At 36.4% G+C, this 11743-nt stretch overlaps 1 protein-coding gene across 5 annotated transcripts; it reads right to left on the bottom strand.

Annotated features, from left to right (window-relative positions):
* Window positions 1-2378: 2378 nt before the first annotated feature.
* Window positions 2379-11195, bottom strand: asb10 (ankyrin repeat and SOCS box containing 10). 5 transcript variants are annotated; one of them, XM_038305808.1, is made up of 6 exons: window positions 11121-11190; window positions 10706-11031; window positions 9501-9768; window positions 7148-7373; window positions 4050-4163; window positions 2379-3583 (listed from the first exon to the last, which is right to left on the bottom strand). In XM_038305808.1, the coding sequence occupies exons 1-6, from the start codon at window positions 11153-11155 to the stop codon at window positions 3398-3400; spliced, it is 1155 nt and encodes a 384-aa protein (XP_038161736.1). In that variant the 5' UTR covers window positions 11156-11190; the 3' UTR covers window positions 2379-3397. The 5 variants fall into 5 exon arrangements, with proteins under 5 accessions (XP_038161736.1, XP_038161734.1, XP_038161732.1 ...); XM_038305806.1 differs by having other exon boundaries at window positions 2380-3583; window positions 6869-7373; window positions 10706-10970; window positions 11126-11190; XM_038305804.1 differs by having other exon boundaries at window positions 2380-3583; window positions 6869-7373.
* Between the last annotated feature and the right edge of the window lie 548 nt (window positions 11196-11743).

Genomic DNA, 11743 nt, shown 5'->3' on the forward strand with positions numbered 1-11743 from the left:
GCGACTCCTCCTTCCCAAGCCCTCTCTGATGCGCACAGTGTGAGCGCGCGCAGAGAAAGAGAGGACGGGAGCGCATTGGTTATCATCTGCAATACAAGAGGAATGAAAAGGAGGGGTGTTTCCCTAGGGACTCATCCATCTTCCTCAAATTACGCTTCATTTCCTTATTCAGCCTCTGACTTTTTGGCCGTCTTGAGAGGCGGTAGTTTCCCAGTGGAGACCAAATAGACGAGCCGCACCCCCCCCCCCCCCCTCCTTTATTTGCCAGGTTCACCATTGACTGGCAAACGGTGTGAGAGACTGCTCCAGCCCTTCCCCTTCTATAATCGTTGACCACACCAACCCAATCAGCTATTATTAATTTTGATTGATGATAAGTAATTACTCTGGATGCAAGGGACAGCGTAAAAACAACGCGTTTTTCTTCTTTTTGGGTTTTTTTTTTTGTGTGGGGAAGATTGGGGCAGATTGGGAGGAGAGGCAGATGTTTCTCTTAAAAAAAACAATGCGCTCGGCTTCAAGTGAAAAAAAGAAGTGCCACTGCAACAATTGTTCCCCGGAGAGAGATGCTCTGTGCGAAATTAGATCCAAATAAAAGACACTTATGCGAGGTCATCTGCGGCGCGGACTCTGGGGCGCATGGGCCAGAGTCAAAGCAGGGTTATTTGAACTGAATATGAAGAGAACTTTAATGTTCTTTTCAAAGAAATAACACAGACGTTTTCCTTTGAGCTTCTCTGGTGAGAGTAATTTGTCTCCAAAGAGATAGGCTACACATGGCGCATGGAAAAAAAAAGAAGAAAAGAATCATTCTTCTCTATGCTTTAAGAAGGGGTTTAATCGCAGATCATCTCCCGCTTTAAATGGCAATGGAAGCTGATGATGATTAGCCCTATTGAGTCCTGGGTGCCCGGGCTCTCCAACTGGTCGTCTGATTGCATAAGGACATAAACATATCAGCACAGACTCTGATTAGCTGCTGAGGACCAGGCCAGGATAATTCTTATAATTGCAAGTGACTTCAGCAGTACCTCTCTCTAATCTACTGAAACCATTTAAGAAGCACCTCACATTTGTTTTTCTTTGTCTGCTTATTTTGCAGTTACACTAATCTAATATGAGCGACTTAGAAAAACAAATAAAATTTTATGTGAATAATAATTTGTAATTTATATTCTAATGGAAATATATAAATAATTATTTCTAGGGAACAAAAATAGTGTAACAGAAATCTAGATTTTTAATAAAATGTTTTAAATTAAAGAGAAACTCTATCGACTTATAGCAGATTGTCACAAACCTTTAAAAAAACACCCCCAATTTATCTTATAACTGGGAACAATTTTGCTTATATATATTGTGTTTTTAACCAGCTGAATTGAAGTTCTTAAACTCTGACTTTAGTAAAGATGGAAAGTTGATTCAGTTGAAAGCAGATATTTGCATAGACTTATAAAACATAAAAAAAAAGTCATATTAAACTTCAGTTTTCAATCAGTCAGAATGAACTGGATTATTTAAAATGACAAAATGGAAAAACAACAAGACATTTCATAAAAGTTTTATTTTAATTTGGTGAACATCAGGGGTGTGCTCAAATTAAAATTAGCACTATTTAATCATCCCCATTTGATGAGCTCGTGAATTTGTAACCTTTTGCTAGATTATTTTATATAATTTTATCAAAATTGAGACCAGTAGGTAATTTTAGGCAATCTCTCAAACACAAAGCTTTGTTTATGGGATAAAAGGTAAAATCAAAACAAAAACAGCAATATCCGAGGAACAGAATGATAAAACTACCAGATGTCTGAAGGTGACAGGTTATCTTTTTCCAACAGCTATAAAAACCATGAAGGTTTCCAAGGTTTTGTGCCTCTGAGATGAACATGTTTGCTTTGAATTGTCCAAATCATTATAATTATAAAATTTCACGCCTTGTAACAATTGTGGCAGGGAGTGGTTGTAGTAGAGGGTCAGAATCCAAACTGAAACCAGTGGTCTGAAAATCCATTCAGGGACAGAGATGCCATAACTCCAATAGTAACATAAAAAAGCAAGATTATGATTAGCAAAGAAATTATTTTAATCTGTAGGAATAAATGGAAACCCTATAAACCTATCATGAGAAGCACAGTAGTGGCAGCATCTTGTTTGGGTATTTTGCTGCAGGAAGGACTGGTGCACTCAAAAAATAGATGGCGTAATCAGAACATAACAATACATTTCATTAATATATTGAAATAAAGTTGTAAGACATCCAACCAAAATGTTTGCCTGAAATCACATATTTTAAAAGCAATTCCATTCAATGGAGAAACACAAAGAACAAATTAATTACTGTAAAGTTTAAAGAAGTTACAAAAATTGTACAATTATTCTGGCATTTAGCAAGTATAAATAGTGTTGGTAATCTATTTAAACGTAAAAAAAAGCCTAATTTTATTTCTTATGTATATTCATTGTGTATATTTCTAGCACTGTAAGATAAAAGGTAAAATTAGTTTTAAACTCTATGCATGTATTCCTAATATTCATATACAGAGACAAAATCTATATCAGATGTCAGCAAAAAATAAATCCTCCACTCATATAAAGTCAATTAATCAATTTAACTACAAATAAATGACACAGGGAATATGAAACTAAAATACTCTCAGAAAAGTATTTAACAGTTTGTGGAAGAGCAAAATCCTTCAAACACATTGCTCTGGAATGGTTTCTTTATAATTATTTTCTATACAAACTTTCTTCAAACCTTATACCGGTAGGTTCTGGGGGCTCTTTCTATTCTCTGATATTAAGTTTGCACCATTTGAGTGGATACAAGCCAGACTGGCTAAAGCTTTATTTAAATTTTACTTTCTTTCCTTTAACCTGAAGACACTGTCAAGGTAGGAAATACTCAATAACACATTAAGCAATATAATTACTACCTAAACCAAAGGAGCAGGACCACTACTCATGTCCATGTTTTACTTTATCTGAATTTTGACATAAACCCCTTATTATAACATGCAAATATTTATGAAAATACTCAGTTCACAAGCCAAATCATTAAAGTATAATGTATACAATCACAAAAAGTTATTCTCTTTATCTTTAAATGCAAAATAAATCCAAATATACAACATAAAAAAGTAAAATGCCAAATCCATCTCTTGCTGTATCAATTCTGTTCTATAGCTCCCTCTTGTGGTGTTAAAACACCAATGGATGTGCTGAAGCAGTTGATCTGCTTTACAAGGGATTATGAAAAACAAGCAGCAGCTGCTTCCTCAAGGACAAGGATTAAATAAAATTTCATTTGAAACCGAAACATAAAAAAAAGGAGAAAAAAATCATCTAACTAGTCTGCACCCCACCAGTGGACTTTCACTAACACAACAACATGCGTTCAGTGCACATATCCTCTGCACTCCAGGAGCAGGTAGTCCTTAATGAAGTTGGGCAGATCAAGCTTTGGGACCACTTTGTAAACTCTGCCTTCCAGGTAGCTCCTTAGTCTGCACCGCGCTAAGTGCTGCAGGGAACGAGGAGTCTTTGCCAAGGAGAAGATGGAGTCATAGAAGTCTTTGTGCTCCTGGTTGCATAAAAAAACACAGGATAACTCAAATGACATTCACTGACTTTATGATCTTAATATACAACTTTACATTAAATGTTATGTGAAATCACCATAAACTAAATATCATCAGCTTCCCATTGATTATCATAATGAATGATAATCTGACCTTGATAGCACAGAAATGTATTTAATTGGCTAAGCTGTTGTATATATGTATTAATTTAAATTTGATTTCATTAAGCGGCTCATAACATAATTTGTTGTACGTTTGTGTTAGGTGAATTAAATTAATTCTAAGTAAAAAAGTAAAAACAATTATTCTGGTCATCCTCTTAAACATTATAAGAAAATGAAAGTGTGCTGTACAACGACTTAAAGAGGGTGATTATAGCAAAGATAGCTAAAATAGAAATAAAAAAAAGAAAATTTTTGGGGGCCATTAGGTGATCTATTCTCCTATTATATAATTTAAACAACTTGCCTTGTATGCATCTTCAGGGACAGACTCAACCCAAGCGTATGTGACTTTCAGGTGGCTGTAGGCATTCAGGAGAACCTCAATGGTGTGTGGCGATTCTGAGCAGTGCTTCAAAACCTAAAAAAAAAGGTTCACACTAAAGCTCTAAAAGTAAAGCTGTGGGATTTGTGCAATGATTTAAGTTCATGAGTGAGCTCTGTGACTGTAGAACTGAAGAAATAAAGTAATTAAACACTTGTGAAATGAACAGATTGGTCTTCCCTCCAGGGGTTTAACTGGAAATTATGCAATTAGTGCTAATTAATCTCCTATTAACACTTGCCTAATTAGGAACCAGGCATTTTGTCTAGTGCACGTGGGTTCACTGATAGTTGTAGTCTGTTCCCTGCAGAGATTGCCGCACTTTGTGTTGTGGCATGAAATGGTAATAATTTGAATGTAATCTTGTGATAGTCTGCAGTAAACACCATAGCAATCAAAAGTCAACCAATACAGTTAGTTACAAGCTATGTTGCTAAATTATTATCTATGACCAATCTGGATTGCATTGTTCTATAATGCTTTTGTTCTTTCACAAATGCTTTTAGATACATTTGAATTGTCACAAATATGCAGTTAAACATATAAAGCATTGCTGTGTGTTACTGTTAGTGATCTAAGCTTAAAGCTTATGGAACCCCAGAATTAATTTCTTCTAGAAATTTTGAATATTACATAGACAGTGAGAAAATGATATCTAACACTAAAAGGCTGGTCATCAAAAATGTAATACATGTAGTTTAGTATATTCCCAATACTTAGTTTGGGCTCTTTTTCCATGAGTTTTAATATTTTGGTACTTTTGGTAAGAACAGTGAAAACAGATTCTCCATAAAGCTTGCTAGCAGAGGTGTTTTAAATGTATGTGGTAAATGGCTATGCTGACTTGAATTTGATACAGTCGACCTGCACATACAGACAGTTCTCCAGAAGAACTTTACCAAGGGGGGCTAAGGTGGGATTATTGTTTTATTTTTTTATTTTTTTGATGGGGTTATAGAAGAAAAAAAACAAAACACAAAAAAGCAGAACAAACCCAGGGCTAGTGTGCATCATGTAGTTTACTGCAAGGTCACAGGTTTCTGATATAACAGATAAAAACTGTGATCTTATCTTAGAACAACTGAGGCTAAAAGCTGGCTGTCATTTCTAAATAATTTGGTAAACTGTAAAGGTAAAAACATTTAATTGGTCCAAGAGATAATTCAATTAGGGTCTCGTGTGTCTGCACATATCATTGTAAGAAATTATTTTGATATTACACAGCCAAAACTGATCTAAAACGTAAAAAAAAAATATTTGAGTCTGTTTATTCCCAGTAAACTTAACAGGTAAATAAGGAGATATTCCAGATGAATGACTATTTTTGCCCTTAAAATTTAATTATTACATATAATCTACTTTAAAAAGATGTTGAAGCTATTTTTTCTTTTTTGAAATATAAATGATCAGATATCCTGCCTGTTTTACCTGCTTAAATTTAGGTAAAATACACTTATTTCAAGATAAAAAAAAATCTTTTAACTTTTGCAATGTATGCCTTTAGTATAGGGGCCATAATATGGGCCAGAACCAGGTCTTCAGGGGCGCTGGCCTCTGTTGGTCCCTGCCTAGAACTGCCTTTGCATGCAGATAACACACTGCAAAAAAAATCAAAATCTTGATAAGTAATTTTTTCTTAAAATAAGTGCATTTGTTCCTGAATTGAGGAGATAAGAGACATCTTGCCAATGGAACAAGACAATTTAGATTTAAAATAAGAAAACACAATTGCATTGCATTATTTCAAGTGAATATTATATAATTATCTTATTTTAAGAGTAAAAATCCTGATTCCATCTCATTTACCTACTCAAATCAAAGGTAAATACACTTAATTTAAGAAAGTTTTACTTATTGCTAGATCTTTTTTTCAGTGCATGTCTCCTAAACCATCATCTGACTTTAAAAAAGAACTTCAAGCAAATAGGATTCTGTGCCTCCCAAATCTTCCTCCATGAAATGCAGAAGAAGACCTTTGATAACTGAGTGAGAGTCTGTTTTTTTTTTCTCATTAGTCTGGGTAAAAGTTTTTTCATGTTTTCTCTGGTGCCATTCAATGTCGTTGTGTCCTTGGGAAAAACGTTTCACCTGCATCGCTTACTGATGGTGGTACCTTTATATGGCGGCCCCGCTTCTGTCAGTGAGCCCTAGAGCAGCTGTGGCTACAAGGTAGCTCGCCACCATCATGAATGACTGAATGTAGTGTAAAGAACTTTGGTCAGGTCTCCTAACTTGACCAAATGACTGTATAAGTACAGGCGATTTACCATATGATGTAGGAGAGCCTTAGCAAATAATAAAATAGCTCTGGCCGTTTCCCTAAATATGTCTCCAAACACAGTTTATTTCTTCATTCTTTGAACTTCCCTCCAATATTTGATAAAGCGCTCTTTGGAAAGGTGTCTGGTTTTGCAATGGCCTTTTGTAGCTTAACCTCATTTTGCAGGGTGCAAATACTGTTTGCTGGGCAGCTGACAAGTCACCCAGTAACCGGTTAATATGTGGATTTTTATAAAACTTTGCATGTATGTTAAAAAAAAAAAGAGTCTTATGGTGGTCCAGTAAAATATTAAAATGTTCTTAAAACTGATTTCTAGATTTTGATTATAAAACAGTTATGTTTAAACAGAAATCAATAATTTGAACGGATGAACTTATAAATCTAAACTATCTTTAATTTTTAGAGTAAACAATGAAAATAAATGGACTTTTAATTCCAAGTGGCTGCAACTGTTTCCTACCACAGGGAGAGCACCAGGCCAGACTCGAATAGAGCCGTAGTTTAGTAAAGCACGGACAATCCTCTCAGGATGATGGGAGACCTTGTAGCACACCACCTTCAGAATGTTATGCATGGGAGCGTCTCCGCCATAGCCCATATTATTAACACAGGCCCCCTTGGCAAGCAGCAGATCCACTACATCTGGGTTTACGTTTTTACAGGCCATGTGTAAGGGAGTGTGTCTGTCCTGATCCTTAGTGTGAACATCAGCCCCCGCATCCAGCAGCATCTGGCACACCTTCGAGTAACTTCCAAGGTCCTTCATCTCCTGAGGGCGTGCACAAGCTGCATTCAGGGGTGTGAGACCCTCATTGTTCTGTTTATCCACTGAGGCTCCATGGCGCAGGTAGAGCTCAATATGTTCTCCCAGTCCGTTCCTGGCTGCAATATGTAGCGGAGAATCATCTTCATCCAGAGTACAACAGTTAATCGTGGCACCATACTGGAGGAGATACTTGGCACATCTGCCAGACAAATAGTAGAAATAACAGAATGTCTCAGGTTACAAATGGCAGCACTTACCACCGGGCTCACTTCTTTAGAAAGTCGGTCCAGAATGACAGTTAAAGAAGCATTTTATGCATTGCCAGGGCCACACCCTGCCACATCAGAGCAACAGAGCTCTCTGCTAAGAATGAGCCACTCTGTCTGTATGCTCCCAATCCATTCCTAAAGTTGTTTTACATACATAATTAATTAAAAAAATGTACTTTTTAAATAAACCACTTAGGAAAACATTAACCTCAACATGTATCAGGCAGGTATTATTAGAGTTTAACAAGCATATAATGTACATGAATAATTTCATATAATCCTAACAATAGGATAAATAAGGACACCTGATTCCAAACTTTAAATAAGAAGTATAGAATTTTTACAACAACAACAGAAATTAAAAGCTGTAACATCCAGAGCCCTACAACGTCTTGAAATAATGCCTTGGTAAATGATCTGGAAATAAGAAAATCCTGCTTTACCACAGCTGGATCAAAATATGCAACTCTGCTTGCCAACCTTTCACAAAATCGCTTTTTTACAGCCTCGTTATGTGATTCCACTGATTTTATGTTAGATTTTATTTGCGGATTCTGTCTTAGCTTTGAAATCTTTAATTTTCTTCTTGTGACATCATGCTATTCTTCAATTTGGATGTGGTGCTGAAAAAAAAACAAATCTCCTAATTTAATCTAAAAAAAGAATCACCAGAGAAAATGTGATTTTTTTTTTTATCAGCATAATGCTGCCACCAAAAAGGTTTCACAGTAGGTAGGTAGGGTTTTCTCTTTATTGTACAAACGATAAAAGAAAGAAAGACAATTGTTCACTTTTTTTGGTTAAATTACCATATGTTTGTCAAGTTTAGCTCATAGACATTCATTAAATTTCCATGGCTGCTTTAGTGTTGCAGCCTGGCAAACACGATTTATAATGCATAGTAGTCTTGGTTTATTTCAACACATTTTTGTCTTTGCAAACACTGCAAACATTCAGCCTCCAGTGAAGCTTATCAGAGTTGCTGTTAGCTTCTAGGCCTTCATAACCAGCTTATGTATTTTCTCTTCATCAGTTTTGTAGAAATTTTTTTCTTTTCCCAAATAACTGTCCTATTTTTTCTGGTAATTGACAAGCCCGATTGATACCATTGATCAAGGAAATCCTTTTGATCCTTTCCAACACATGTCAAAGTCAAGGCCTTAAGGCCAAATTTGACTTCACATGGAATTTATTTGGCCCTTAAGAGCCTTAAAAGGTAAAATTATGTAATAAAGTATAGACATTTACCAATGCCGTCCCCTGCCATGATGCTAAAGCTCCTTATTGATACCACCCATATTCTGTCAATGTTTGGGAGAACCTACCTGCGCAGACAAGCTCAAATACAGGTCAAGCCTTATAGATGGCAATCTTTGCACAGTTTTAAGGATGAGGAATGGCTTGTTACTAATTTCTTTAGTATTCATTAGATTTAGTGTTACATATGCTTTCATATATCCAAATTTTGCAATTGAATGCAAAATGTCTGTTATCGTTTGTTTTAAAATACTGCTCACACATGTTCTTTTTCTTTGTCTTTATAAAATTTCACAAAAAGCTGTGAAATGTTTCTTTCATGTTCCTCATGAATTTTAACATGAGAAGATTTACCTTTAGTAAAGTAATTAATGTTTGTTCGCTAACCTAAACATGTATGAGAATAATAGAGCTTCTTTTTGATAATTAAATGTTGAATCGTATCTTTATTTTAGGTTAATCTGATTTACAACACCTGATGTCAGGTGATAACTCAAGAAGACTGAATGCTGAAGCTGGATCCTAAAAGTTGTGCAACAGAAGAGTTTAAAGTTGTAAAAGATATTATAGCTTGGATTACTGGAACATTTTTATGCTTTATATTGTTTCAGAACCTGATTCATTTGATGTTAAGGTAAACTGTACTGGACATAAATTCATAAAATCTAAAAAAATTATATTTTGCCCTTATTTTAAATTTTTAAGCAGTTGCTCCAACTATAAGGATAAACAAAATCCTGATACAAGAAGTATAATAGGAATAAGCTAGTAGGGTTTTAATTATACTTATTCGTACTCACTCAAGTGATTGAGGACTTGTGCAAACATGCAGAGGCATAAGCCCGTCTTCTGAGACAGCATTGGGGTTCGCTCCATAAATAAGCAGCAATTTGGCGCACTCTGCCTGGCAGCTTTCACAGGCCTCATGCAGGGCAGTGATGCCTCCAGGAGCCAGGTCTACATTTGCTCCACGTTGAAGCAAGAGGCTCAGGCAGTCTGCAAATCCTCGGCCCGCTGTGATGTGAAGAGGGGTTGTCAACTCTTGCTCATACGTCAAAGACCACAGTCCTGTCAGCAGGAGCACAAGCAACATTTTAGAGTGATGTTAGAAAACAGCATACATACTGAAGCAGTTTTTTTTAAATATTTTTCTTAAGCAATTTAGGTTATAAGCTCACATCACAGTGTCACTTAAAATGAAAGAGTGTGTTTTAAAACCTACTGAGGCCTCTGTAGTTAAATCTGAAGTTCTTCCACTCTTCTAAATTGCTGGTATCATAGATGGCATCAATGAGGTAGCTGTGCTCCTCATCGTCCACGATGCTCAGGATGGTCAGTGCATCACCCACAAGCAGACAGTTCCAAAACTGGAGGACGCACCCTGTGGCCTTGGCGGTGGCGATAACATCTTCGCGGTACTGCTTTTGCTTTTTCCACTTTATTTTAGGTGCCAGATAAGCCATGTCCAACTTATCTGTGTTGTTTTATTCATTAGCCAGTTCCCTGGTTTCTGATGTAAGGAGCTGAAATGTGGGTTGTTTGTGCAGGCAGGGCTATTTCAGGGAGGTGTTACAAGATACTGTGGGTGACTTTTTGAACCTCAGCCATGCAATGGCATGGAAGCCAATGACAGTGCATTTTATTATAGCTGGCTTGTTTTCAATTAAGCAACCACAAATGATGGAATTTTAGAATTGGAAAAACAACATGCTTAAGGTTGCTTTTAGGAAGCATGAAAGTATTGTAATATCCAGGACATGTGCAGACTTTTTAAGTATAACCGTCAGTTCTGACTGTTGAACATTAGGAGGTCTATAAATACAGCCTTGTGGCTTGTTTCCTTAAATATAACATGAGCGTGTGTCTAAATACAGGTGCCAGTATAGCATACCTCCACATTTTAATGATCAAAAAGCAACATAATTTTCAAAATTTTGTAATGTTATGAGAAAATGATTAATTATCAGTTAAGTTTTTTGTTAAATTAGAGACATTTAGCTCTCACCTTCTCCCCGGGCCGTCCAGCGCATCTCCCCTCCTTGTGGTTCAATGACAAAGTTCACCTTCGACCCTCTCGGAAAGAAACGCTTTAAAGCCTCCATATCTCCTGTATATAAAGCATTGTGGATCACCACATCTTGGCAGACAGTTGGTCTCTGGGCCATTGATGAACTCCTTTGCACTCTGTCCATTGCCTCCTTCTTCAGGAAATAGCTGCTAAGGTGATGGGTGGCAAGCTGTGTCTTGTACTTGTGCCTCTCCAGCATGTCCTCATCAAGTTCAAGAGAACGCAAGGCGGAAGATGTAAAGAAAAAACTGCCTCGAGACATGTTAATGTTTGGGAATAAAAGAGTTTTTTTTTTTTTCAAGATAAGTAAGAGTATGTAAAATTGAAGCAGTGAAAAAAAAAAAAGACTTGCCTCACATATGTTTTTGTTGTTGAACTCTTTGGCATCTGTCCACCTTCTCCCTTGCAGGCTCTCCACAGGGTTGGTTTGCAGAGTTGTTTTGATATGAGACCCACCCTGCAAGTTGGGCTATTTTTATGTTTCACATGCCAATGCTCATACCACTCCGTTTGCCTCCAGTTAGCCATGAGATTTTATCAGGCTGCAAGAAGCAAAGGCCTTCAAATATGTAATGATGGTTACATTTTTCTTTGTTAATTTTCTAGGACACAGAACTTTATGCAGGAGTTAACTATGGAGGATTATTGCAATAACCTTTGCAATTTTCCTTGTTATATAAATATATCTAGACGCACTATACATACCCCATGCACCTTTTTCTCCTTTTGGCATGTCCTTTTGACTATTGAGCCGATGCGACATTGTAATGTCTCCACTTTGAGATCAATAAAGTCCATCTAATCTTATCTTATATGATCATTCTTTTTCTGGGTGCAGCAGTAGTGTTTTAAAGGAAGATGCAAAAAAAAAAAAACAAGGGACAGGTGTAACCTTCACATCAATAGCTATGGTGAAAAAATATATTCACAGGACAACTAATTGTTGTGGGTTCAACAAATCTGCCCCATATAGAG

The sequence above is a fragment of the Cyprinodon tularosa genome, unplaced genomic scaffold, assembly GCF_016077235.1.
Source record: "Cyprinodon tularosa strain WSP-4 unplaced genomic scaffold, ASM1607723v1 ctg566, whole genome shotgun sequence".
Lineage (NCBI taxonomy): Eukaryota > Metazoa > Chordata > Actinopteri > Cyprinodontiformes > Cyprinodontidae > Cyprinodon > Cyprinodon tularosa.

Excerpts from the sequence above, each read along its gene's own strand:
- asb10 (XM_038305804.1), bottom strand. The coding sequence starts at position 11,155 with ATGCCAAAGAGTTCAACAACAAAAACATATGTGAG. Across the intron at positions 11,032-11,120 it reads ACAACAAAAACATATGTGAG|CATGTCTCGAGGCAGTTTTT; the intron begins GCAAGTCTTTTT and ends CCCAAACATTAA. Across the intron at positions 4,164-6,868 it reads GGCCTGGTGCTCTCCCTGTG|GTTTTGAAGCACTGCTCAGA; the intron begins GTAGGAAACAGT and ends CTTTTTTTTTAG.